The sequence below is a fragment of the Corvus hawaiiensis genome, chromosome 18 (genome assembly GCF_020740725.1).
Source record: "Corvus hawaiiensis isolate bCorHaw1 chromosome 18, bCorHaw1.pri.cur, whole genome shotgun sequence".
Lineage (NCBI taxonomy): Eukaryota > Metazoa > Chordata > Aves > Passeriformes > Corvidae > Corvus > Corvus hawaiiensis.
The window spans coordinates 2,306,015-2,331,002 of record NC_063230.1 but is presented as its reverse complement, the minus strand read 5'-3'; the positions used below and the strand labels follow the sequence as shown (position 1 = coordinate 2,331,002).

At 61.7% G+C, this 24,988-nt stretch overlaps 3 protein-coding genes across 4 annotated transcripts; 1 reads left to right on the top strand and 2 right to left on the bottom strand.

Moving 5' to 3' along the window:
- Window positions 1–7,103: 7,103 nt before the first annotated feature.
- Window positions 7,104–11,124, bottom strand: SLC35E4 (solute carrier family 35 member E4). Its single transcript, XM_048323049.1, has 2 exons — window positions 10,225–11,124; window positions 7,104–8,879 (listed from the first exon to the last, which is right to left on the bottom strand). The coding sequence occupies exons 1-2, from the start codon at window positions 10,823–10,825 to the stop codon at window positions 8,452–8,454; spliced, it is 1,029 nt and encodes a 342-aa protein (XP_048179006.1). The 5' UTR covers window positions 10,826–11,124; the 3' UTR covers window positions 7,104–8,451.
- A 619-nt stretch (window positions 11,125–11,743) lies between these two features.
- TCN2 (transcobalamin 2) lies at window positions 11,744–15,354 on the bottom strand. Of its 2 annotated transcripts, XM_048323048.1 has the most exons (10): window positions 14,468–15,346; window positions 13,738–13,927; window positions 13,616–13,663; window positions 13,402–13,535; window positions 13,147–13,305; window positions 12,895–13,070; window positions 12,477–12,651; window positions 12,195–12,387; window positions 11,947–12,068; window positions 11,744–11,850 (listed from the first exon to the last, which is right to left on the bottom strand). In XM_048323048.1, the coding sequence occupies exons 1-10, from the start codon at window positions 14,526–14,528 to the stop codon at window positions 11,789–11,791; spliced, it is 1,320 nt and encodes a 439-aa protein (XP_048179005.1). In that variant the 5' UTR covers window positions 14,529–15,346; the 3' UTR covers window positions 11,744–11,788. The 2 variants fall into 2 exon arrangements, with proteins under 2 accessions (XP_048179005.1, XP_048179004.1); XM_048323047.1 differs by having other exon boundaries at window positions 13,738–15,354.
- A 505-nt stretch (window positions 15,355–15,859) lies between these two features.
- PES1 (pescadillo ribosomal biogenesis factor 1) lies at window positions 15,860–23,436 on the top strand. Its single transcript, XM_048323178.1, has 15 exons — window positions 15,860–15,923; window positions 16,316–16,395; window positions 17,026–17,179; window positions 17,254–17,363; window positions 18,354–18,525; window positions 18,705–18,794; window positions 20,294–20,410; window positions 20,563–20,640; window positions 20,988–21,077; window positions 21,234–21,364; window positions 21,507–21,632; window positions 21,727–21,911; window positions 21,997–22,142; window positions 22,513–22,680; window positions 22,966–23,436. The coding sequence occupies exons 1-15, from the start codon at window positions 15,900–15,902 to the stop codon at window positions 23,050–23,052; spliced, it is 1,758 nt and encodes a 585-aa protein (XP_048179135.1). The 5' UTR covers window positions 15,860–15,899; the 3' UTR covers window positions 23,053–23,436.
- Window positions 23,437–24,988: the final 1,552 nt, after the last annotated feature.

The window sequence follows — 24,988 nt, the reverse complement described above, 5'->3', positions numbered from 1 at the left end:
TTTGAAGCCAATTCAGGTGCCAAACTCTGATTTTCCGTGGAGTGTTTCTAGAGCCTTGCAGCACCTGAATTGTATCTATGGAGAGGTTAGGGGAAAGTTTGGTGTTTCTTTAAATAATAGTCTTAACAGTAAATGGAGTATTCATTGCCAAGACCTGATGGCTGCTGATTTTTGAGCACTGAGGTGTGACTTGCCTGTGCTGTCCTGGTGCCTGAGCTACACCTTTCCCATCAGTTTTGAGAATCCCTTTCAGAAATCACAGCTAAGGGGCACAGCTTGAAGGTACCAAGCATTTTTCAATTCAGTGAAGGAAACACTTGACTGAGGATGTGACAACAATCTTCCAAGGTCCAATTGTTCCCTCAAGGTCACTGGGAAGCATGAAAAATAAGCAGCTTCATTTCAAGCAGACAAGGTTTATGTTATGAAATCCGACACTGTCATGGTGGCTGGAAAACCAGGACACAGTGTCATGGAATACACAGGGAAGCCACAAGGGTCATCGAGTCCAGCCCCTGGCCCTGCCCAGGACACCCCAACAACCCCACCCTGGGCATCCCTGGCAGCGCTGTCCAAACGCTCCTGCAGCTCTGGCAGCCTCGGGGCTGTGCCCATTCCCTGGGGAGCCTGGCCAGTGCCAAGGAAAAACTCCATCCCTTTCACATCGCTTTCCCACTGCCTCACAGGAAAGCAGTCCTTTGAAGAGGTGTTTCATTCCTGAAGCTGCGTCACTGCTCCCTCCCATCCCAGGCTCTCCAACCACCCCATTCCCGTCGATTTAAAAGGGCAGCAACACCAGAATGATCGCGCTGGTTTATTGCTGTAAAAGCAGCCTTGACTTCCTAAAGTTTCTGTGTGCTGGAAGCCGCGGCCGGAGCCGGGGCACGGCCTGCAGGAGGAGCTCTCTGGCCGTGTCTCTTGGTTGCTTTTTTGTCGGCAGCTCCCGCCTGTTCCGAAGGCTTCGCTTCATCCGCAGGCAAACGGGAGGTGGGAGCCGGCATCTTCCCATTCCTGCGATCAAACACTTCCAGGCACTTCTTAAAGTGTTCCTCTGTCTTCTTCCTCAACGCCATCTTTCTCTCCTGTTCTTTCAAAAACTGTTGCTTTAAGTGTTTGTGGAGACGATGAGTTTTCTTTTTGGCCTCATCAAAACTTTTTACCTTTGTGAGAGTAAACATGAGATCTTATTGCCACTCTTCTACCATGAAATAAAGAATTCCAAAATGGTGCTTGTCTTCGGGAATAGACACATCCCACCAAATCCCTCACTATGCCCAAGGTGATCTCCAAGCAAAAAGCTCCAGTATGCATAATCACAGAATCATGGAATGGTTTGGGCTGGAAGGGACCTTAAAGCTCATCTTGCTTCAATCCACAGGGACACCTTCCACCTGACCAAGTTGTTCCAAGCCCCATCCAGCCTGGCCTGAAACACTGCCAGAGATCCAGGGGCAGCCACAGCTGCTCTGGGCAACCTGTGCCAGGCCCTTCCCACCCTCACGGGGAAGAATCTCTTCCCAATATCCCATCTAAACGTAATCTCTTCCAGGATATCATTGGAACAACATCTGAGTCCAGATTAAGTCCATGGCCAATGATGCCTGTAGCTTATTCCAAACCACAGGTGACTTGGAGATAGGATATGACAGCTGTGTCCTGAGGTTAGGATGGAGACACAACCATTCATGTCAGAGGTGGCCCAAATCCAACAATTGCCTTTCCCAACCATTGGAAAGAGCCTTGGCACCCCGTCCTGATCCAGCAGGCTGAAGTCCTAAAGGCCTCCTTGTGCTACAGGGGGCCATGAGCCTTGTCCTGGGGAGAGGAGACCTCACCTTCTCCTCCAGGACGTGCAGCTTATGGGCACAGGTGGAGCCACTTAAGGTGGGCAGGGGGTAGTCCAAGTCCAGGTCCCAGTCTGCAGGGCTGCTCTGGGCAAGAAAGGGCTTTGTGTCAGAGGCCCACAGACCTGCTCCCAGAGTGTGAGGGGCCCCCAGCCCCGTATGAGGATCCCCCAGCCCGGTGTGAGGGTTCCCCAGCCTGGTGTGAGGGTTCCCCAGCCCCAGGGCAGTGTGAGGGTTCCCCAGCCTGGTGTGAGGGTTCCCCAGCCCCAGGGCAGTGTGAGGGTTCCCCAGCCTGGTGTGAGGGTTCCCCAGCCCCAGGGCAGTGTGAGGGTCCCCCAGCCCCAGGGCAGTGTGAGGGTCCCCCAGCCCTGCACCGGGGCCTGACGATCTGCTGGCTCTGGGGCGGTGCGAAGATGGTGATGCGAGGCCGTGTTCGGCCCTGCTCCTCCATGACCCTCTGTCTCTGCTGGTGGTGGTCAGTTGTCGTCATGGTGACCTTGACAGGTGGACTGTCAGATGTCACCTCCAAACTCTACCTCAGTGACACAGTGGTCCCAACAGCTGCTCCTGCCCTTCACCCACTGCACCAGCATCATCCTCGATGTCTGCCTGCAGTAGTGACCACCCTCTGTCCTGACATGGAGCACCTGCATGTCACCATGATGGACACCCCCACCGCCTGCATCTCCAGCTGCTGGGCTCAGTGACAGCCGGGATCCACAGCGTGGGGACACACAGGGGTGAGTCAGTCCCTATGGCTGCTTGGCCTGATGGAGCACCGCTCCCTCTCCCCAGTGGGAATAGAATCATGGAATCATGGAATCATGGAATCATGGAATGGTTTGGGCTGAAAGGGACCTTAAAGCTCATCTTGTTCCACCCCCTGCCATGGGCAGGGACACCTCCCACTAGCCCAGGCTGCTCCAAGCCCCAATGTCCAACCTGGCCTGGAACATTGCCAGGGATGTGCAGGCAGCCACAGCTTCTCTGGGCACCCTGTGCCAGGGCCTCCCCACCCTCACAGAGAACAATTTCTTCAAAACATCCAATCAAAACCTACTCTCCTTCAGTTTGAAGCCGTTTTTCCTTGTCCTGTCCCTCCAGGTCCTTGTGCAAAGCCTCTCTTCATCTTTCTTTCTCTCTCCATCTTTCTTGCTGGCTCCCTTCAGGTACTGGAAGGCTGTAATTAGGTCACCCTAAAGCCTTCTCTTCTCCAGACTGAGCTACCCCAATTCTCTCACAGCAGAGCTGCTCCATCCCTCTGATCATCTTGGTGCCTCCTCTGGACTCTCTCCAGCAGCTCCAGGTCTTTCCTGTGCTGGGCCCCAGGGCTGGGGCAGCTCTGCAGGTGGGGTCTCACCTGAGCAGGGCAGAGGGGCAGAATTCCCCCTCCCCTGCCGCCCACACTGGGGATCAGCCCAGCACACGGTGGCTTTCTCCGAGGTCAAATCCTGCCATCCCATCATTAAGCCCAACAGCAGCTCCTGGCAGCAAGGTCAGGCCAGTGCAAAGATCAGCATCAGCAGATCCAGATGCTCAGCTCTCCGGCCGGGATGGTGGCCCATGTTGATGGAAATGAAGTAGGAGAAACGCTGCTGCTCTGAGTACAAATGAGCTGTTGTGACCTCTTGGCAAGAAATCCAGGGAAAGCCAGCAGCAGTTCTTCCAGATCCATGCTGGAGCACTGAAAATAAACTCACATCTGAGGAGCTGGAACATGAAGTCTGTGCTGCTGAAAGTACAGAGGATTTGAGATAGCCCAGCAAGTAGTAAATTTTACTATCAATAAAATCAGCACAGCTTTCACATCTCATTTGTACCAGGGCCCTGACAGGGACTCCGAGATCACCACGTGCTCAGGGAGTGTTGTTTTATTCCAGCACAAACTGTGCTGCTGAGGCAGGTCAGCAACTTGCTGTGAGTCAGGAGACTTGGAATGTCACCAACACTTGTTTTTCCTAACTGGGATACAGCTATGGGATTTGAGACAGCAACTCAAAGTCCCGTCATCTGCTGCCTTCCAGAGAGGGAAGGAAGAGCACAGGCTCTGGCGTCTCTGGTTGGGAGAGACCCAAAGATGTCACAACCCTTTCTCTTACCTCACCTGATTGCCACAACTGTTTTTCAGGAGATGCCTTGGGAGATCCATGGTTATTGTCCCTGCCCATGGCAGGATGTTGGAATGAGATGAACTTTAAGGTCTCTTCCAACCCAAATCATTCCATGTCTTATGATTTGAGCAAGCTGCTCCTTGCTTGTGAAGAACCCCATTCCTTGGTGGGGTCCCACAGCCCCAACAGATGTGAGGGGTTGGAGCCAGGTGGGGGTCAGGCTCTTCTCCCAGGGGACAAGAGACAGGACAAGGGAGATGGTCTCAAGTTACACCAGGGGACATTTAGGTTGGATATTAGGGGAAAATTCTTCACAGAAAGGGTAGTAAGGCATTGGAACAGGCTGCCCAGGGTGAAGTCCCCATCCCTGTAAATGTTCAAAAAGTGTGTGGATGTGGCACCTGGGGACATGGGTTAGTGCTGACCTTGGCAGTGCTGGGGCAACAGAACACTCAGTGGTCTTAAAGAGCTTTTCCAACCTTAAGCATTCCATGATTCTCTGATTCTATGACTTTAATAATGTCTTTAAGCTCCTGTGATTTAATCTTTTAGAAGCTCAGCTACTCAGCCAAGAGCCTGCTCAGTGCAGGGCAGGAGCCTGTGACACAGACAGCCAGCAGTGAAGCCAGCAGTGAAGCCACCAAATGGTTAAGGACAAAACCTGGAGGGGATTTTTGGGTGCTGGAACAGAGACTGTGGGGTTAGAACAAAGTCTGAGGGGTCATCCTGTCCATCTCTTGGCCTCCAGTCTCATTTGAGCAGCTTCAAATGTCCTCAGCTCTCTGGGCCAGGCTGTCCTACCAGGAAAAATGCAATCTTCCTACATCTACCCTAAAAAAGGCTTTGCCAAAATTCCAGCTCCATACCCGGGACAGTCCCTGACACTATTTGAGGACTGGGATGTGGTAAGTTTAAGAGCACAGCCCATGATATAATTTCCTGGCTCAGGCTGCCCAGCTTAGCAAGTGTTTTTCCCTGCTGCCTCCCGCTGCAGATCCCAAATCCCGCTGTGCCAGTGCAGTGAGCTCCCCACGGGCCCCAGGGCAACAGTTAATCCCTGTCCTGAAACAGAGATAATTTCCACCCTGTGCTCCCAGGCACACAGTAAATCCAGCCTGGATTTCCTCTCCCCTGTGTGGGCACACGCTGCTCCTGCTGCAGCGCCATCCCAGCACGTTCCATCGCCACTTTCAAGGAAGGGTTCAGCAGTGGTTCAGCAGCAGATCCAGGAGAAACCGGCTGGATGGATGTCATAACCACACTGTCCCATTGGACACGGGTTTATTTTTCCCACCTTGGACTTCCACGCTTCACCTGGAGCTCCTTGAGGGAGAGAGACTTTGAGCAAGGACCTGGAGCGACAGGACACAGGGAATGGCTTCCCACTGCCAGAGGGCAGGGCTGGATGGGATATTGGGAAGGAATTCACCCCTGGGAGGGTGGGCAGGCCCTGGCACAGGGTGCCCAGAGCAGCTGTGGCTGCCCCTGGATCCCTGGCAGTGCCCAAGGCCAGGTTGGACACTGGGGCTTGGAGCAGCCTGAGACAGTGGAAGGTGTCCCTGCCATGGCAGGGGGTGGGATGGGATGACCTTTAAGTTCCCTTCCCACCCAAACCATCTTGTGATTCCATGATACTTTGTCAGCCAGCATATCCAAGCACGTGGAGGTGCCACCCATCCCTGCTGCTGCTCAGAGCTGTGACCCTTCCTCACAAGGGGCCATCCCTCTCCATGCCCACGTGAGGGCTGTGCCCATTGTTCCCTGCTCCAGCTGGGCTGGTCCTGCCCTGTGCCAGGGGGCTGCTCTCCAGGAAGGTCCCATCTGCTCCTCTCCCACAAAACCCCATGGCTGGGATGCCTTTTCCTCATCCAGCTTGGCCAGAGCAGCACCAGACTCAGCACATGGGCAGCTGTCCCTGTGTGGTGGGTAACCCAATCCTTCCTGGGGCCGAAGCAGAGGGATAACACCAGGCTGAGATCACGGCCTGGAATACCCAGAGAGGGTCACCACACCCAGCCACCCCTCCCACCACTGCTGGGCTTTCCATGGGCAACACAACCCCCAATCCCAGCAGGAATGGGACCCCTACGACCAGCCTGGCTCCTGCCACCTCTGCATGGGGACACCCAGCCACGCTCCCTGGAGCTGCAGGGCACTGGGAGCACCATAAGGCACTGAATCCAAAGTGGAAAAAGCAAAGCCATGGATGGAGCCAGGATCCGGGCAGACCCCAGTGCCAGCAAATGAGTCAGGGGGCTGGGGGGATAGGCAGGCAGTCCCTGGGGAAGGACTCCTGAGCCAGGCCTGCCGTGGGTAGCAGGTTTGCAGGTCTCACTCCTCCCTTCCAACATTCCCCATTATGAAAAAGCCTCTGGAACGTGAGCCCAGAAAGCAAGCAGGCTCCTGGCCAGAGCAGGGGCCGTTGGCTGATAACTGCGGGCCCTTTGTGTCCTTTCTGGGATGGGCACCACTCCAGCCACACCTGGGGCACCGTGGCAAAGGTGGCAGCAGCGGTGGCACTCTGGCACACTCCGGAGAGCTGCCCGCCCCTCACTGCGTGCTGCAAGGAGCTGTTCCTCAGGTGCTGCTGGAAGCAGCCTCAAATCACTGCCCTAATAATGGGGAAAAAATCGCTGTTTGGGAAAGGGGGAGGGAACCAGTGAGGATTTTCCAGGGAAGTGGGGTTGTGCATGTGTGTTCAAGTGAGTCACCAGACTGGAGAGGGGCAGGACAAGCAACACATGGTGTGATTTTTGGGGCTGTCTGTCCAAGGCCAGGAGCTGGACTCGATGATCCTTATGGGTCCCTTCCAACTTAGGATATTCCATGATTCCATGACTCAGGGGACAGGATGCTCCAGCGTCATGCCACCCCAGGGCAGGGCAAAGCTCCCAGCCCTTTTCCAGACACTTGTGGTCAGTGACTGCTCTCCATGTCACCACATCCCTCCCGTGTCCTGTAGGGTGTCCCAGTGCCAGCCCTGGGGCTGCCAAACCGCAGCTGTCCCTGCTGGAGCTGGAGATGCTGGACACGGCTTTCCCAGGAGCTGGAACATCCTGAGACATTTCCGTGCCTCAGTTTCCTATCCTTGCACTGGGTGTTCCTCCCTTCCTTCCTTCTTGGCCAGGAGATCTCTGGGAGCCAAGGGTGGAGTACAACAAAAATAGAGCTTTATTTTGGGACAAGTGCAATCGGAGCTGGGTCCTTCGGCCCCAGAGTGGAGATACGAGCGTGGCAATGGCCACCACGGACCCCAGCAGCGGTGCCAGGGCACACACACAGGGTTGTCCCTTTGCCATGGTGAGCATGTGCTGTGTCACAGCCCAGCACTGTCCCGTGTCACAGCCCAGCACTGTCCTGGAGCGATGGCAACTAGTCCAGGCTGTTCCCATCCCCTTGGCTGGGCTCTCACCATCTCTGCCACGGATGCCAGTCTGCAGCGAGCTGGGAGGGGTGGGGACAGCTGTGGGGGCTGAAGGGCACGGTGGGGACAAAGACGACACTGGCAGCACCACTGGCAGCCCTGTGGGATTGTCACGACACGGTGGGGATGGGGACAGGAGAGGGGACACGCACCCACCCTGTCCTGGGTGTCTCATTCAGCCACGAGAACTGAGTGTACAGAAAGCCAGGGGCCACTCCAGCCAGCAGAGCTCAGTAGTGACACACACACAGACACACACACAGACACACGTCAGTTTTCCCAGGTGGGACAGCAGCCCGATGCATGGAGCTGTGTATCCAGAGCCACGTCCCTGAGCGTGCCCAGCCTGTGTGTGCACACGGGAACACACGTGCAGAGCCGGTGCACACACACAGGTACCTGCTCAGCTGCACAGGGCCCCTGTGCACAGCAGCACCTGCCAGCAATGCACACGTAGAGCTGTGCACACCAGCACACGTGTGCCACACAGACACTCGCACACGTAGTCTGTACTGACGCACAGGTGCCCACAAGCACGAGACCTGCTCACACGCAGAGCCTGTGCACACCAACGTGTGCACATTAACACACACATGCACACCAACACGTGTGCATGCAGAGCTGTGCACACCAACGCGTGCAGTGTCACACACATCAACATGCACGTGCCCCACACAGAGCCACGCTCACACCTGCAGGGCCTGCGCACACCCACACGCACAGAGCTGTGCGCAGACCCACTCACACCTGAGAGTGTGCAATTCAACGCACGTGTGCACAGCTGTGCACACAACACACGTGCACATCAGCACATCCACGTGCACAGCGCTGGGCGCACCAGCACACACGTACACTGTGCAAAGCAGGACGTGTACACTCACATCTGGGCTCACCAGAAAACACCCAGCCTTGCACAGACACACACGTGTGCACAGCACTGCGCACCTCAGCACCGGTGTGTGCACACAGAGCCGTGCACACTGGCACACACATGCACAGAGTCACATACACTGGCACACATGTGCACAGCACTCCCCCAGAGCCCTCCTGGCCCCAACCCCCCCACGGGTCCCTACTCGTGGCGCGGGTGCCGCCGCAGCCCCCGCAGGCCCCAGCAGGCAGCCAGGAGCCGAGGCTGGTGGTACAGCACCATCCCGGCCAGCGTCAGCGCCACACCGGCGTAGCCCAGCGCGCCCAGCCGCGTGCCAAACAGCAGCCGCGACAGCAGCAGGTTGCCCACCACGGTGAGGCTGCCCAGGAGGTGCAGCGTGAGGGCTGAGGTGAGGGACAGGAGGCAGGAGGTGGCCAGGTTGTAGAGGACGGAGCCGAGGCAGCTGAGCAGGACGCAGCCCCAGAGCGCGGCGTCGGGGCGAAGGACGCCCTGCCACGAGGGGCCCAGCTCCAGCGCCACGGCCGCCCCAAACAGCAGCACAAAACTGGGCAGGGACGTCAGGCCGAGCAGGGACAATGCATCCAGACGGTCCTCCTGCAGCAGCACACCTGGGGGGACAGGGGACAGTCAGTGGGACATCCCACCCACCCACCACAGGGACACCCATCACCCATAGAGGACACCAAACAACACGGGTCCAAGCAGCAAAGAAATCCCAAATGTCACTGGGAAGCGGAAAATGAGGGAGGGCAGTTCCTTCCATGGGCTGGGGGTGCCCTGGTTTGGGGGGTCCCATTTGGAGGTTCCCAGGTTTGGACGTGTCTCTGTTTAGTAGTTTGGGAGTCCTTCATTTCTGGGACTCCTTGGTCTAGAGGTGCCCTGGTTCAGAGGGTGTCCAGTTTCAAGAGTGCCTGGGTTTGGGGGTCAGGGTGCCACAGTGAGCGTTGGACAGGGCAGCTTTCCCAGCCCGTTTTGGAGCATTTGTCCCCATGTCCCCCCCTCCGGGTCATCTGAGGACAGTGGGGACAGCAGGCACAGCAGGGCTGGCTGCCACACACAGACATGCCCCTATCCTCCCCGGAGCCAATGTCCATGTTGCACTGAGGGTGAAAAGGTGACAGGGCATTGACGTGATGACCAGTGGTGTCCCTTGGGGGGCCACAGCACCCCAGTACAGCCATGGGGACCTTGGGGTGAGCCCATGGCCCCATGCCAGAGCCCATCCCCACGGTGCCCTGAGTCACAGGCTCTGGAGGACGTGCTCCCTTGCCAGCCAAAAACATTCCAGCTGGCTCCTCGCTGCCATTTGCCAAGGACACCACGGCCTGGGTGGCACCGCGGCCACCAGACCCCTGGGAAGGGAGGACTCACAGGGAGTCCAGCAGCCCACAGGGACAGGACAGGCCGGGTGACCCTGTGCCACACTAGGGCATTTCCACCCCCCCCCCGGCCCCAGGACACCACAGGGACACTAATGGTGTCATCATTGACAAATTAAGGTCACATCACCTCAGGGCCACAAGTACGACACAGCCCTGAGAGGGGCAAGGGTGGCTCTGAGGTGGCACCAGGGACAGAGTGGGCATGGGGTGGCACTGGGGCTGGGGTGATACAAGGGTGGCACCAGGACCAACGGGGACAGCAGATGGCACTGCGGCTCGGGTGAAACTGGGAGCCAGAGTGCCACCACGGTTGTCACCACGGGGTGACGCTGAGGCCAGGGTGGGCAGGGAGTGTCAGCGGAACAAAGGTGGCACTGGGGTGACACCAGTGATAGGGTGCGGTAGCATTGGGGCTGGGGTGACATCAGGGTGGGCAGCGGGTGGCAGGGTGAGCACGGAGAACCCCCAGCACCGGGGTGGCACCGAGGTGACACCAGCACCCCTGTGCCCCAGGGGGCCTGCCAGGGGCGGGCGGACATGCAGGAAAGGGACAGGGACAGGTGGCACTTACTCTGCTGGATGGACTTGAGGGCGCGGAGCACGGTGGCGGCCAGAAGGAAGCCGCAGCCGGGCTGGGAGAAGCAGAGCCCGCCGGCGATGCTGCAGGCGGCCCCGGCACACACCGGCCCCATGGCCCAGAACTGCAGCGGGTGCGGCCGCCGGCCCCCCAGCACCCCCAGCACCAGCGTCACCAGCGGCGTGGTGGTGGCCACGGCCTGGGCCACGTCCAGCTGCACGTAGCTCAGGCCCAGGTTGCCCAGGGCCACGCTGGTGCAGAAAGTGAGGCTGAGCAGGTAGATCCTGGCGCGGGGCCGGGGGCCCGGTGCCCGTGCCCAGCCCAGCGGGTAGCCCACGGCCACGCCGGACAGCATGTGCAGCGCCGAGAGCAGCAGCGGGTAGCGGAACCCGTGCGCCGCGAAAATCCACTTGTTGAGGCCGGCCATGGTGGTGCCCGTGCCCAGCCAGGCCAGCACGCTGAGGGTCAGCGGCAGCGCCGGCCCCGGCGGCCGCCCCCCGTCCGCCTGCCCCGGGTCGGGCTTCCAGGGCCGCGGGGCGCCCTCGCCAGCCGTGCTCATCGCGGCTTCATCGCCCCGCCGCGACCGCGGGCACATGGGCACCGGCTCCGCTGCCTCCGGCCGCCGCTCGCCGCTCTGCCCCGTCCTCCCGAGAGCCCCGCGATGGGTGCCGCTGACAGCGGTGCTGGCCCGGCGGCGGCCGCGCTGTCCCCGCTCCCTGCGGCGGCGGCCCCCGGCCGGGGGTGCTGGCGGGGCTCAGCGCCGGGGTGGCGGTGCCATGTGCTGGGAGAAGGCGGCGGCGGCGGCCGGGGCCAGCGGAAAGTTTGGTGATGGCGGGAGCGGAGGGCGGAGACTCCTCCCTGCGAGGCCATCGCGTCACTGCCGGGCGGGCGGGGCACGGCGGGCACGGGCACCGGGGGCACCGGGGACACACCCGGCCGTGCCGCCCGTGCGGCGGGGCCCGCTGGGCACCCCCGGCCTTCAGCACCGTGCGGTGGCTCCCTGGTGACAGCGGGGCCGCGTCCCAGCCCCCGCCCGGCTCCCTGCGCCATCGCCCCCGACCCGCCGGGACACCCACGCCCCGACACCGCCGCTGCCCCGGTGATTTTGGGGGTTGGATTAAATTCGCGGGGGCATCACGCAGATTTGGGCACACCTGGGGGTCCCCCTCGGGCACCGCGATCCCCGAGCCCTGGGACAGTGGGAGCTCAGTACCCCCACGGGGTTACAGGGGAGGGGGATCTCAGCTGGTCTTTACTGAGGATGAACAGCGCTGACTCGGACTCCCCAAATCTTTGGCCTCCCCAAAAATGCTTTGGACACCCCAAAAACGGCTGCTCCCAGCGGCCGCCTGCCCCATTCCTGACTGGGACCAGGACTGAAGGAGCTGCTGGTCTGCGTGCTCCCATCCCACTGCACCCGCAGGACACGGGGCATCGTGTGTGTCCCCTCCTCCTGCCCCGGGCAGATTTGGGGTGCTGGCCCACGGAAAGCAAGAAGCAGGGAGCCGGCAGGTTCTGTGCCCTCAGTGGGGGTTTCATTGCCATCACCCCCCACCCTCTACCACTCGCTGAGGCGCAGGATCAGGGTCTCCCCATCTTGGGGTCTGTAGTCGGCGATACCTGCAGAGTGAGGGACAGCGGTTCGGGGTGGGACAGCAGCCATGGGGCTGCAGGGGACCCCTGCCACCTCCCCAGGGACCCCCACCCACCACTCACCCATCTGCAGGGGGGTGTTGGGTGCGGTCAGGAGCTGCCAGTAGTTCCGCTTCTCCTGCCGGGCCTCCAGCCCCAGCACCTGGGTCAGGAAGGGGCCCTGTGGGGTGTCCTGGGTGTGGAACCTGGGGGATGGGACAGCAGGGTCACAGGGTGAGGGTCTGGCCTCGGCATTGCTGGCAGTGGGAACCGGGGTGAGCCCGTGGCGCAGGTGCAGGACACGTGGCCACCACAGCGTGACCCCCACATACTTGAAGTCGTGGGGTTCCAGCGCAGCAGCCGCCCAGAGCACGTCCAGGAGGGAGGCGGCGGCGGGCACGGGCACCGGGCGGTCGTAGAGCCGGAGCTCGTAACACCAGGGCAGGGGACACTCCACCACCAGCTGCACCGTTTTGCTCCCCGGCACCTCAGTCGGGGGCTCGATGTCCATGGGTGTCAGCGTGTCTGAGGAGCCACCAAAGCACTGGTGACACCCAGCCACCACCATGGTGGCCCCAGTGCTGACCCCAATCCCAGCTGGCCCCGGCTCCTACCCGACTCCTCCTGGCAATGCATGGAGGCGATGTCCAGGTAGGAGCGGCCGTGCAGCACCGGCAGCACCTGGGCCATGGTGGCGGCGGTGCCGAAGGCTTCCAGGTTCTCCAGCAGCGCGGCCGTGGCCCGGTCGAACGCCGGCTCCGTCTGGCATGCACCCGTGGCCAGGAACACCTGGGACAGGGAGGGATGGGGATGGTGGGAAGAGGGAGGAGGGTTGGGTACCTGGGCACTGCACTGCTGAGCATCACCTGCCCCAGGGCAGCTGCCTCTGCCTGGGCACCCACATCTGCATCTGTGTCCACACCCACGTCTGCACCCACGTCTGCCCCTGCACCCACACCCACGTCTGCAGCCCCACTTCCCCCCATGCCCATTGCCAGTGCCAGCCCGGATGTCCCCTCGGGTGACACCCACCTGCAGTGCCCACGGGGTGCTGTAGATGTTGCCGATGATGCCGTCGGGGCCCTGGGCCTCGGCCATGCTCCTGCTGGCCCTGTGCGCGGCTGCCCGGAGCTCGGCCGCCAGCCCGGTCCCCACCAACCTCCTCTGCTCCAGGCAGGTGAAGGCCAGTGCCACCACGGCCTCCGTGTCTGCAGGGACGCCCCAGTGTCACCACAGGGTCACACTTCCACCAGGGTGCCACTGCCTGTGCCCCTGGACCCTTACCCACAGCATTGCCACTGTGCCCAAGCCTTCCGTGGTGCTGGGCCGTGAGGAGCCGCCGGATCACCTCCTCCCGCACCCGCTTGTGGTGCACACACAGTGCCAGCACACCCAGCCCGTACTGGTAGTAACTGGTGAGGGGGTGGCCGTGCCGCCGGGAGCCTGGGGACCACATGAGGTGTCACTGGGGTGAGCCCGTGTCCCACGGCTGGACGTGTGGGTGCCAGGTGGGCGCTCACCCCGCAGGGACACTCTCACCTGTCCAGTCCTCCTCCAGGTAGTACTTGAGCCACGTCACCAGCGAGCGCTGGGGACTGAGTGGGGGACAGGTGGCCCGCAGCCCCAGCAGGTACAGCGCCAGCCGCCCCGTGTGCGGCCACGCCGCCGCGCTCCTGCAAGGCACCAGTCACCTCCCAGGACACCGCCTGAGGTGTCACCTGCCCTGAGGGGACCCCGGGACACCCACACATACGTGCTGTGCTCAGCGTCCCACCGGGAGTGGCCGTGGGCCTGCAGGCTCCTGCGGGGACAGGGCGTCAGCATGGGGGACAGGGGCGTCCCCAAAGGCCCGCGGGGGGCCCCCCGGGGACCCACCTGCCGTAGGGCTGCTGGAAGGCGTCCTGCAGCCTCTCCAGGTAGCGCTGCTCCAGCCGCGGGTCGTGGTCACGGGCCAGGCGCAGGGCCAGGTACACGGCGGGGTCGGGGTCCCGCGCGGGGTCCCCCGCCAGCCCCAGCAGCCGCGCACTCAGCACCCGCACGGCGCCCACCGAGCCCCCCGGGGGCTCTGCCCCGGCCCGGGAGAGGCAGTGCAGGTGAGGGGGCACGAGAGGGCCGAGACCCCCCCCCCAAGCACGGCCCTGCGGCTCCACAGCCCCCCCAAAGCTGTGTGGGGCCGCAGTGGGGATGGATCCCCAGCACTCACCCCTCCGTGCACCCCACACCCTCCGCGTCCCCCCCAAATCCCATAGCCTCCCGATTTCCCACCAAAAAAGAGGAAGAAACAAAGAGACATGACATGGAGCGGGAGCACAGAGAGCCCGAGGGGGTGGCAGGGGGCTCTGGGTGACACCCTTCTCCCCAGGGACCCTTGTGGGGGGTGGGCACGGGCTGGCTCCGGGCAGGGGGTGCAGGGGTTGGGCTGGGGGCAGCTGAGCCCTGGAGAATTCATCAGCGAGGGCTGTCACGAGTCGCCGTCCTCGCCAGGGGCTGGAGATTGGGCTCATCACCCCAAACCCCGCTCCTCAGGGAACCCCCCCGAGCTCAGAGCGAGCTCCCGGCCCGGGGGGGGTCCCGGGCAGGTTTGGGGGGCCGGGGCCGCACTCACCGCAGCACTGGGCGGGCAGGACCGCGGGCAGCAGCAGCAGCACGACGAGCGGCAGCCACATGCTGGAGCGGGACAGGGGGGACACGGGGGTGCCAGAGCTCGGCACAGCCCCGCCGGGCAGCCGGGAGCGGCAGGATGAGCCGGGACAGCACGGGAAGGTGGGGCGAGAGGCCGTTTCCGCACGCCGGGGCCGAGTCAGCACAAACGGGGCAGAACTTTGGCTGAGGCGCAGCCGAGGGGCGCGGGGGCACTCCCGGCCGGGCCGGGACACCCTGCCCGGGGCAGCCTGGCCCCAGGTGCCCTGCTCGGGTCAACACCGGCGGGCACAGCCCGAAAATAGACAGGGATGAAACCCGGCCAAATCCGGCCCCTTTGGAAACGAGAGTTCCCATGCTCGCCTGGAACTACGATTTAATTGAGAAAGGAGATTGATCAGCCCCACCCGGGAGCCGAGGGACAGGCAGGGAGGGGGGACAAACTGCAAAAAATAAATCCCTAAAGCCGGGGGGCGTGAGGGTCCTGAGCCCCAAGAGATAAAACCCCCCTGCCGGGGGGGACGTGGGGTCCTGAGCCACGGAAACAAATCCCGCAGCCCAGGAGGGGGTCCCGGGGCACCGCTGGGCTCCGGCCCCGTCAGCCTGAGGACACCGAGCACAGGGGGGCGGGCCTGGGGACGCTCCTCCCACCGAGACCGGCCGTGACCGGGTGTTCCCCAAACACCTGCCCCGCTGTGGGGCCCGCAGGCTGGGGACCGCCCAGGCCGGTGTCCTGCGGTCGGTGCTGCGGCGCCAGGGCCTACAGGAGAGCAGCGGGGCCTACAGGAGAGCAGCGGGGCCCCCAGGCCCGGGCAGGGACCCGCCGGCCGCGATCGCGGTGTTTGACCGGCGCCCGCCCCGCCGCTCCTGCCGCCTAACGTCCCGGCATGCCCCGCGCGGCCCGCCCCGGTACATCCCGGCGTGCTCCGCGCCAGCCCTGCCCCGCTATATCCCGGCGTGCTTCGCGCCACAGCTGCCTCGTTATATCCCGACATACCCCGCGCAGCCAGCCCCGGTACATCCCGGCGTGCTTCGCGCCACGCCTGCCTCGCTATATCCCGGAATGCTCCGCGCACCGCCTGCCCCGTTATATCCCAGCATGCCCTGCGCTGCACTGCGATATCCCAGTGTGCTCCGCACCTCAGGACCCCTTCTGCGAGGGCTCTGGGCTGCCCGCTGCGCGCCTGATCAACCCCCTTCTGCCGCCTGCCCCGGCCCCGCCGCCCGCCCACCCCGCTGCTTCTGCCCGCGCTGTTTCCGGTGTCCGCGCTGCCCTCGTGCCCAGCGCGGCGCCGCTCCGGTGGGCGCGGGCCCAGCCGCGGGCGCAGGCGCGGCGTGGGCAGCGCGGGGTCCTTCGTTGCGCGGGCGCACGTGGCGGCGGCGGCGGCGGCGGGGCCATGGGCGGGCTGGAGAAGAAGAAGGTACCGGGCCCTTCCCGGCCCCTCCTTTCGGCCGCGGTCACGCTCCCGGGGCTCGTGCCCGCCGTCCGGTGCCTGCCCGTTCCGTGTTCCTCCCCTCCTCCTCCGTGCCCTCTCCGTCTCCCCTGGTATCGGTGCCGGCCCGTGTCTGCTCCCCCCGTGCCGGTGCCGGTGGCACCCCTCCGGCCGTGTCGTGCCCCTGCACCCCTCCCTGCTAGCGGTGCATGCCCGATTCCCCTCCAGCCCCCCGCGCTGGCCGTGTCCGCTGTCCCCTTCCAGCCCCCGGTTCCCGTTTCTCCTCCCTCTCCACTCTCAGGAGTCCCGGTGGCCCCGGGAGGGTTGCGGGGACCCCCTCAGCACCCCCGCGCTCCCCCAACGCCCCCGTTTCTCCCCAGTACGAGCGCGGAGCCGCCACCAACTACATCACCCGGAACCGGGCGCGGAAGAAGCTGCAGCTGAGCCTGCCCGACTTCAGGTGCGCCCGGGACCCCCAGAACGCCCCGGACCCCCGAGTCCCCGCCTCAGTTGCCCCCTACACCCCGTACTCCCATCCCTCCAAACCCTCCGGGGCCCCCGGTCCGCAGGCAGGGAAGCCGTGGGAGATGGAGCCCGTGGTGATTGCGTGGGGTGGCCCTGAACCCCTCCCTCGGCATCCCTGGTGCCCCTGAGCGCCCTCCCAGGCCCCCCATCCCGCTGAACTCCCCCCTAAACACCCCACGCCTGCTCCCAGTTCCCCGGGACTTCCCCGTGAGCCCCCTGAGGTGCCCTCAGACCCCGCAGGGATTTCCTGCCTCCGCCGAGGCGCCCCACACCCCTGAGCTCTGCCCATCCAGACCCCACTGATCACCCCCCCTCGCCCCCCTGGGACCCCCGGCCCCTCTTGGGGAGCAGAGGGACCCGAAGTCCGTGGTGGATGTGTGGGGTGGCCCTGGGACAGCCTGAGCTCCTGTCCAAGAGCGTGGCCCTTTCCCTTGGGGTCGTGGAGTGCTACCCCGGTTTCAGGCTGCCACGTTTGGGGTTCCCCCTCCAAGGGAAGGGCCCGGGGTGTCCCAGGGGACACAGGGCGGCAGTGGCCCCCCTGTCCCAGCCCTGTTCCCGTCCCCAGGCGTCTCTGCATCCTCAAGGGGATTTACCCCCACGAGCCCAAGCACAAGAAGAAGGTGAACAAGGGCTCCACCGCCCCCAGGACCTTCTACCTGCTCAAGGACATCAAATTCCTGCTCCACGAGCCCATCGTCAACAAATTCCGGGAATATAAGGTGCTTATCCCACCCGAGGGGGCCCTGGGGCTCGTCCAGTGCCACAGAGCCCCCATGGCCCCCTGTCCCCCCAGGTGTTTGTCCGGAAGCTCCGGAAGGCCTACGGGAAGAGCGAGTGGGGCACTGTAGAGCGGCTGAAGGACAACAAACCCACCTACAAACTCGACCACATCGTCAAGGAGAGGTGAGACAGCCCTGGCAGAGCCACCTGGAGCATCCAGCCCTGGGGCCCAGCACAGGAAGCACCTGGAGCTGCTGGAGGAGTCCAGAGGAGACCACGGAGCTGCTCCCAGGGCTGGAGCCCCTCTGCTCTGGAGCCAGGCTGGGAGAGCTGGGGGTGCTCACCTGGAGAGGAGAAGGCTCCAGGGAGAGCTCAGAGCCCCTTGCAGGGCCTAAAGGGGCTCCAGCAGAGCTGGAGAGGGACTGGGGACAAGGGATGGAGGGACAGGACCCAGGGATTGGCTTCCCAGTGCCAGAGGGCAGGGATGGATGGGATATTGGGGAGGAATTGTTTCCTGGGAGGGTGGGCAGGCCCTGGCACAGGGTGCCCAGAGCAGCTGGGGCTGCCCCTGGATCCCTGGCAGTGTCCAAGGCCAGGCTGGACATTGGGGCTTGGAGCAGCCTGGGACAGTGGAAGGTGTCCCTGCCCAGGGCCAGGGGAGGGAATGGGATGAGGTTTAAGGTTCTTCCAACCCAAACCATCCTGGGATTCTCTGATCCTTCATCACATCCAGCCCTCTCTGGGAATCCACCTCATGTGTAATTTCTGGAGGTATTGATGGAGTTTTGTGTTTCTGGGCTGGAGGAGAAGGAATGAGAGAGCCAGGAATGCCCAGCCATCCTGGGTGGCTCCAGGAGGACACAGGGAACTCCCCTGCTCTCCCTGTGGGGTGTTTTCCTCAGAGGGCTGGGGGAGGGTCAGTCTTGCCAAGGCTTTGGTGGCTTTGGTGACAGCGAGCAAGGAGGAGACACAGGAGGGCGAAAACTCTGTAATCCCCATGGGTCCCATCCTAGATCAGGATATTCCATCCTCCTCTGCCCAGCTTTGCTGGGATGTGCAGGTGGATGCTCCGCAGTTCCCATTCCTTTCTCACTCAGGGTCTCCCCCAGCCCCAGCAGCTTTTGCAGGACTCTGGGGCTGGCTGTGACCCCCTCTTGTCCCCCCCTGCTGCAGGTACCCCACGTTCATCGACGCCCTGCGGGACCTGGACGATGCCCTGTCCATGTGCTTCCTGTTCTCCACCTTCCCCCGCACGGGCAAGTGCCACGTGCAGACCATCCAGCTGTGCCGGCGCCTGGCCGTGGAGTTCCAGAACTACGTCATCGCCTCCCGCTCCCTGCGCAAGGTGGGGCCGGACCCCCTGCCTGGGGGGGTGTGGGGTGCTGCGTTTGGGCACGGGGACATCAGATCCCACATCCCACTGGGATCTGGCGCTCCCTGAGGAACCTGCTGCCGGGGAAAGGGGTGGCAGTGACGGGGACACAGCAGCCTTCCTCCCGCTGAGCCTTCGCTCTGCCCTGCCAGGTGTTCCTCTCCATCAAGGGCATCTACTACCAGGCAGAGGTGCTGGGGCAGCCGATCACCTGGATCACTCCCTACGCCTTTGCCCACGACGTGAGTACCTGGGCAGAGCCTCCGGGATCACCAGGGAAGGGGTGAGGGACCGTCCTGTGGCAGACGAGGCTGTGCCCAGCCTGTGGGGAGATCACAGGGCCTGGCTCGGGAGGCACGTGGGGACACTGCCATCTGTCACCTCGGGATTCCCCGAGGCTGCCTGTACCAGTCTCCCCAGTTCCTCGTGTTCTCAGTTATTGATGTGCTCCTTTATCAGCCATTAAAGATTAACCTGGGGGAGCGGAGGGAAGGGATGAGTCAGATCTGCAGCCTCAGCAAGAGGGTTCTGCTGTGTCCCCCAGGCAGCAGGGCAAGGGGAAGTCCCCACTGTGCTGGGACAGCTTCCCCTGAGCCTTGGCAGGAGGTCCTGGGCACAGCAGGGCTCTCTGCACTCAGTCCTGCGATTTCCAGGGCTGGGCATGGTTGGGTTGAGGCTTTGTGGTTCTGTGGTTCTGAGTCACAGAAACCTGGAGTGTTTTCAGTTGGAAGGGACATTCCACCTTCCACTATCCCAGGCTGCTCCAAGCCCTGTCCTGTGGATACAAATATGCAGCTAGCAAGAATTTCTCTTGCTTCTTTCCAGTGCTGTGAGATATTTTTCTCTCTCACAGAAGATATTAGCAGAGTTCTATAAACTATGAACCTTGCAGAGCTTTGTTTATGGTACAGGACAAAAATATTCTGACAATGGATGTTTTAGGATTTTAGCCAATCACCCCAAGGAATGGCTGATCCTTTGACCAATTAGACTATGAAGAAAAAAGTCTATAAAAGAGTTGTAAAACAATTAAGAAAATCAATCTTGCTGCACAATGCCTGCCCGTTGGATCTCTCTTCTCCTCCCTGCCACTGTGGGACACCGTGATACCATCCAGCCTGGCCTGAAACACTGCCAGGGATCCAGGGGCAGCCACAGCTGCTCTGGGCACCCTGTGCCAGGGCCTGCCCACCCTCACAGGGAGGAATTCCTTCCTAAAATTCCATCTAACTCTGCCCTTTGGCACTGGGAAGCCATTGCCCTTTGTCCTTCTCCTTGTCCTGCTCTTGTCCAGCTCTGCCATCTTGAGGAGTTGGAGTCCCCCTGCAGGATGGGATGAAGTGTTCTGTGTATCCAGGCATGGAGGGGTGGCAGCAGGACCCTGGGGGAAGCCTGCAGAGTTCTCCCTGCCCAGGGTCTGGTGGTGGCTGTGACCTCTCTGTGTTTGGGGCAGCTTCAGGCTGAATTTCAGGGAAAGGTCCTTCCCCCAGAGGCTGCTGGGCACTGCCCAGGCTCCCCAGGGAATGGGCACGGCCCCGAGGCTGCCAGAGCTCCAGGAGCGTTTGGACAGCGCTGCCAGGGATGCCCAGGCTGGGGTTGTTGGGGTGTCTGGGCAGGGCCGGGAGCTGGGCTGGATGGTCCCTTCCTAAATGGGGATATTATGGGATCCTCCTCCCTGTGGCTGGGATGGGCCCCTGTCCCTGCAGAGGGGGGTCCTTTATCCCATCCCATGTGCCACCAGCACCCCACAGACGTGGATTACCGGGTCATGGCCACCTTCACCGAGTTCTACACCACCCTCCTGGGCTTCGTCAACTTCCGCCTCTACCAATCCCTGAACCTGCTGTACCCCCCCAAGGTGAGGCCACCACCCACCCTGGGGTCACTGCGGGGACCACCTGTCCCACCCCGGCGTGGTGGCAACCCGATCGCTGGAAAGGGGGGTGGAAATGAGGGACTTCTGGGGTCTCTGTTTTTGGGAGCTGCCTCCACCGCTCTGCTCCTCCCCAGATAGACAGCCAGGCTGAGGATGAGCTGAAGCCTGCAGAGGGCAAGGAGTACGCCATGGATTCAGAGAGCTACCTGGAGGTGAGGGACACGGCTGGCACTGTGACTTGTGGGGACACTGTGTGGCCTTCATGTCCTGCCCACAGCCCTCCTGCTGTGGCACCAAGGGGCAGACCCAGATCCCTGCAGGTTGGAGGGGGCTGATCCCAAACTCCCTGTTCCTGTAGGGCAGAGCTGGGCTCAGCCTCAGGCACCACCTGCATGGCCGGGGACCCTCCAGAGCCCCGTGCTGGGGACAGTGCCAGGAGGAGGCTGAATTCTGTCCAGGCCCTGGCTCTTCTGGCCTCTTGCTCTGAGAAATCCCCTTCCCCCCTGGGGCTGTCCCTTTTCCCACCCCCTGGATGTGACTCCGTGTCCTCTCCCTGCAGAGGCTCTCGGCTCTGAGCGCCAGCCTGGCCCGGGCGGTGGCTCCAACCCACGAGGAGGAGGTGGAGATGGATGAATTCCCAGTGGAGGGGGTAAGACCCTGGTGGGGGGCTCATCCCTGGCCCTGGGGGATCCTGTCCTGTGCTCAGGCTGGCGGTTTGGGGACAGCTCCTGAGCCCCCCCTTTGCCAAGGGGGGCTTGGCAGGGGCTGTGGGTGAGAAGGAGGCTGAGGGCTTTGCTCCGAGCAGGAGACAGCGGAGCAGATGGATGCCAAGAAGAAGGAGCAGGAGGCTCTGGAGAAGCACAAGAAGCTCTTCGAGGGGCTGCGCTTCTTCCTCAACAGGGAGGTGCCCCGGGAGCCGCTGGCCTTCGTCATCCGGTGCGTGGTGGCCGGGAGGACCTTGGCTTCCCCCAGCCTCTCTGGCAGGACTTTTGGGGCCAACCCACCCGATGTCCTTGCGGGTGAGGTGACCCTGAGGGTCCCACCTGCTAGCCTGACTCCTCGGTGGCTTTGCCCACAGCTGCTTCGGTGGCCAGGTGTCCTGGGACAAGTCCCTGTGCATCGGTGCCACCTACGATGCCACGGACCCGTCCATCACGCACCACATCATCGACCGGCCCCGTGTGGACAAGCAGGTGGTTGGCAGGTGGGTGAGGCAGGGGGGCCCTCCCCAGAACAGCCATCCCAGAGCTGTCCCACAGGCTCCAGAGCCTGAGGTGGGACCCCTCTGCCTCGCCCAGGTACTACCTGCAGCCCCAGTGGGTTTTTGACTCGGTGAATGCCAAGCTGTGCCTGCCCGTGGCCGATTATTTCCCTGGGGTGCTGCTGCCCCCGCACCTCTCCCCCTTCGTGACGGAGAAGGAGGGCGACTACGTCCCTCCTGAGAAGCTGAAGCTGCTGGCCCTGCAGAGGGGAGAGAATCCAGGTGCTGGGAGCCCTCAGAGGAGTTTGGGAGCTGGGCTGTGCCTGCTCTGGAGCATCCCGGGGGTAACAGTGGTGTCTCCTTGTAGAGGAAGAGAGTGAAGAGGAGGAGGAGGAAGAGGAGGAAGAAGAAGGTGACAATGACAAAGAGGAGGAGGAAGAGGAAGATGAGTCTGAAAAAGAAGAGGAGATGAAGTTACAGAAGATGGAAGAGCAGATGACTCAGAGCAACAAGGTGGGAGCCATGGAGGCAGCTCTGGTGTCACTGTCCCTGCTGAGGGATGTCCCTGTCCTGGGGCCAGTGGGACACTCAGACAATCAAGGAATGGTTTGGGTTGGGAGGGACCTTAAAGCTCATCTTGTTCCACCCTCTGCCATGGGCAGGGACACCCTCCACTGTCCCAGGCTGCTCCAACCCCATCCAGCCCGGCCTTGGACACTTCCAGAGATGCTCCTGGCCCCACATTCATGAGCTGCAGCTCCCATCCCTGCAGGTCCAGAGGGAGCTGTGGCTCTTCCCTGGCCCGCAGTGAAAGGGCTGGAAATGCCTGTCCCTGTGGAAGGAGGGGCGTTCCCGGTATCCTGAGCTCCCTGGCTCCGCACAGGTGCTTCCCGTGAAGGTGACGGCGGGGAAGGTGCGGGTGGAGGACAAGCAGCGCCTGGAGCAAGAGCAGCAGAGCGAGGAGAAGCGCTTGGCCATCATGATGATGAAGAAGAGGGAGAAATACCTCTACAAGAAGATCATGTTTGGGAAGAAGCGCAAAATCCGCGAGGTACGGAGATGGGCCCCCCACCTGCATCCTGGGCTGGGCTCTTCCCAAACTCACTCGCTCCTTCCACTCCTCCCCGTCCCTGGTGAAGGTGTTGAGGTCCCTCCCAGTGTCCCCAGGCTGTGCCACAGCCGGGCAGAGCTCCCTGTGCCCCCTCAGGGCCCCCTCTCCATATCCCACCCTGATCCCGGTGCCGTGGGGTCCATCCTGCACATGGAGCTGTGGTGGGACTGGGGCTCTGCAGCTCCTGTCCTGCTCTGACTGGGGGTCTCGGGGCTCTCTCCCCAGGCCAACAAACTGGCTGAGAAGAGGAAAGCTCACGATGCGGCCCTCAAGGAGCAGAAGAAGAAGAGCAAGAAGGCGCTACAAGCGTGACAAGGCCGGGGGCTCCCGGCTGGTTTTCCACTGTTGCTCTCGGGTGGAAAAACCCTTGGCTTTGCTCCTGGGACGGAAATGCTGCGTTTGAAACGTTTCCCATCTGTAAATACACCTGCTGCTCTGCCTTTCCCCTGGTCCTGGCACAAAGACTGTCTTCTCCGTGCTGGTGCCACCTCTGCATGGGGAAGAGGAGGCCAAGGAGAGCTCTGGGCTCGTTCCATGTGAATTTGCAGAGCCCTGGGTGCTGGAGTCTGGCTCCCAGGAGCTCCCCGGGGCAGAGGAGTGCGGAGCCCGAAGCTGCTTTGCAGTATCCACACACAAAAAACCATGTTCCCTTGTATTTTTATTTTTAATTAAAGAAGGTGATGCTTCCCTGGTTCTGTTTGTTGGCTGTTCCTTGTGCCTGGGCACAGGGGAGGCTCCTCAGGGACTGATGTGGATGGATGTGGAGGTCCATGGCTGATGCCAGGGCTGCTGATCCTGCTGAATGTGTTCCTGGCAGCAGCAGTTATCCATCAGTCCTGGGTTTTCCCCCAAAAACACCTTGGAGACACCACAGCTGGGGCCAAGGTGTCTCATGGGGTTTCTGGGCACACTTTTGCCCCCGGGGGTGGTGAAGACAGGAATTTTTGGAGGACACCCCTGGCACTGCTGTGGGGACACAGAGGGGATCCGGGGCGTGACAGCCCTGGGCAGGGAGTGAGCTCAGACTCTCAGGTTTAGTTTCTTTTCCTAGATCTTCTTTTCTTTCTTTTTTTATTTTCAATTTGGTTTAAAAGCTTTTTTCTTTTTACTGTTTCCATTCTCCCCCTTTGTTTTCCCTTTTTTTCAGTTTTTTCTTTTCTCATTCTTTTCTGTCTTTTTTCCTTTTATTTTTATTTTTTATCTTTACTTCTATTTCCATTTTTATTTTCTTTTTATTCCATTTCCTTTTTATTTATTTCTAAATTTCAATTTTCCCTTTCCCTCATTCTCCCCCTTTTTCCCCCTCCCTTTTATTTTTTTTTTTCCTCTTTCCCCCCCCCATTTTTTTCTTTTTTTTTTTTTTTTTTTTCTCTCCACTTCAGAGTTGGAAGGCTTTTCTCTTTGTTTTTCTCCTTGCTTTCCCCTTCCTTTCCCCTCTCCCAAGAGGAGCGGGACCGACCCCCGGGGCACCCTCAGGGCCAGGGTTCCCCCTCAGAGCAGGAGACCCCAAACAGGGCCTCAATCTCTGGGAGCTCCAAACAAACCAACCCCGGCTCCAAACAAACCCCAGCTCCCAAAAACCCCGGCTCCAACCAAGAAAACCCCGGTTCTAAACAAACCCCAGCTCCAGGCCTCACTCCCACGGCCGGGCTGAGGGCCTCGGCCTGCCGGGCAGGGCCGCTGCTGGTGGCCACTGAGTGGTCCAGTGGCCCAGGGCCTCTCCGGCCGATAAAGGCGTGTGTCCAGCTGGGTGTGACCCCTCGGTGCTGTCATCCACTCCTCGGCCTCCTCACCCAGTCCCTCGGGATCCACAGCTCCCTCGGGATCTGTGGTTCCGGCTGTCACAGCTTTCAGTGAGTGCTGCTTTGTACCCCCAAATTGGGGTTGGGGTTGCTCTGCCCCCAGGCAGGGGGACAGGGGTGGGGATGAGGTGGTGGAGCCCTCATGGTCGCACCCCGTGGGATGTGGGATAGGGTAGATGTGGGAAATGGGGTGTTGGGGCTTCCCAGCTCGGTCACATCCGTCCCTGGACTGTCAGCATTCCACGGTTGAGCTGCCACATCCCAGCCGCTGCAGCTCTCTTCTGGCTGGAAACCCTTTACCACCCATTCCCCAAAAAAAGGGAAACCTGGAAATCCTTTGTGACCCATTCCAAAAAAAAAAAAAGGGAAAACCTGGAAAACCTTCACAATCCATCCCCTAAAAAACCCAAGGGGGGAAACCTGGAATCCCTTCATAACCCACCCCC

Excerpts from the sequence above, each read along its gene's own strand:
- SLC35E4 (XM_048323049.1), bottom strand. The coding sequence starts at position 10,825 with ATGTGCCCGCGGTCGCGGCGGGGCGATGAAGCCGCGATGAGCACGGCT. Across the intron at positions 8,880-10,224 it reads CCTCAAGTCCATCCAGCAGA|GTGTGCTGCTGCAGGAGGAC; the intron begins GTAAGTGCCACC and ends CTGTCCCCCCAG.
- TCN2 (XM_048323047.1), bottom strand. The coding sequence starts at position 14,366 with ATGAGCCCAATCTCCAGCCCCTGGCGAGGACGGCGACTCGTGACAGCC. Across the intron at positions 13,071-13,146 it reads GCACAGTGGCAATGCTGTGG|ACACGGAGGCCGTGGTGGCA; the intron begins GTAAGGGTCCAG and ends GCGTCCCTGCAG. Across the intron at positions 12,069-12,194 it reads CTGGAACCCCACGACTTCAA|GTTCCACACCCAGGACACCC; the intron begins GTATGTGGGGGT and ends CCCATCCCCCAG.
- PES1 (XM_048323178.1), top strand. The coding sequence starts at position 15,900 with ATGGGCGGGCTGGAGAAGAAGAAG. Across the intron at positions 18,795-20,293 it reads CCTACGCCTTTGCCCACGAC|CACCCCACAGACGTGGATTA; the intron begins GTGAGTACCTGG and ends ATGTGCCACCAG. Across the intron at positions 22,681-22,965 it reads AGAAGCGCAAAATCCGCGAG|GCCAACAAACTGGCTGAGAA; the intron begins GTACGGAGATGG and ends CTCTCTCCCCAG.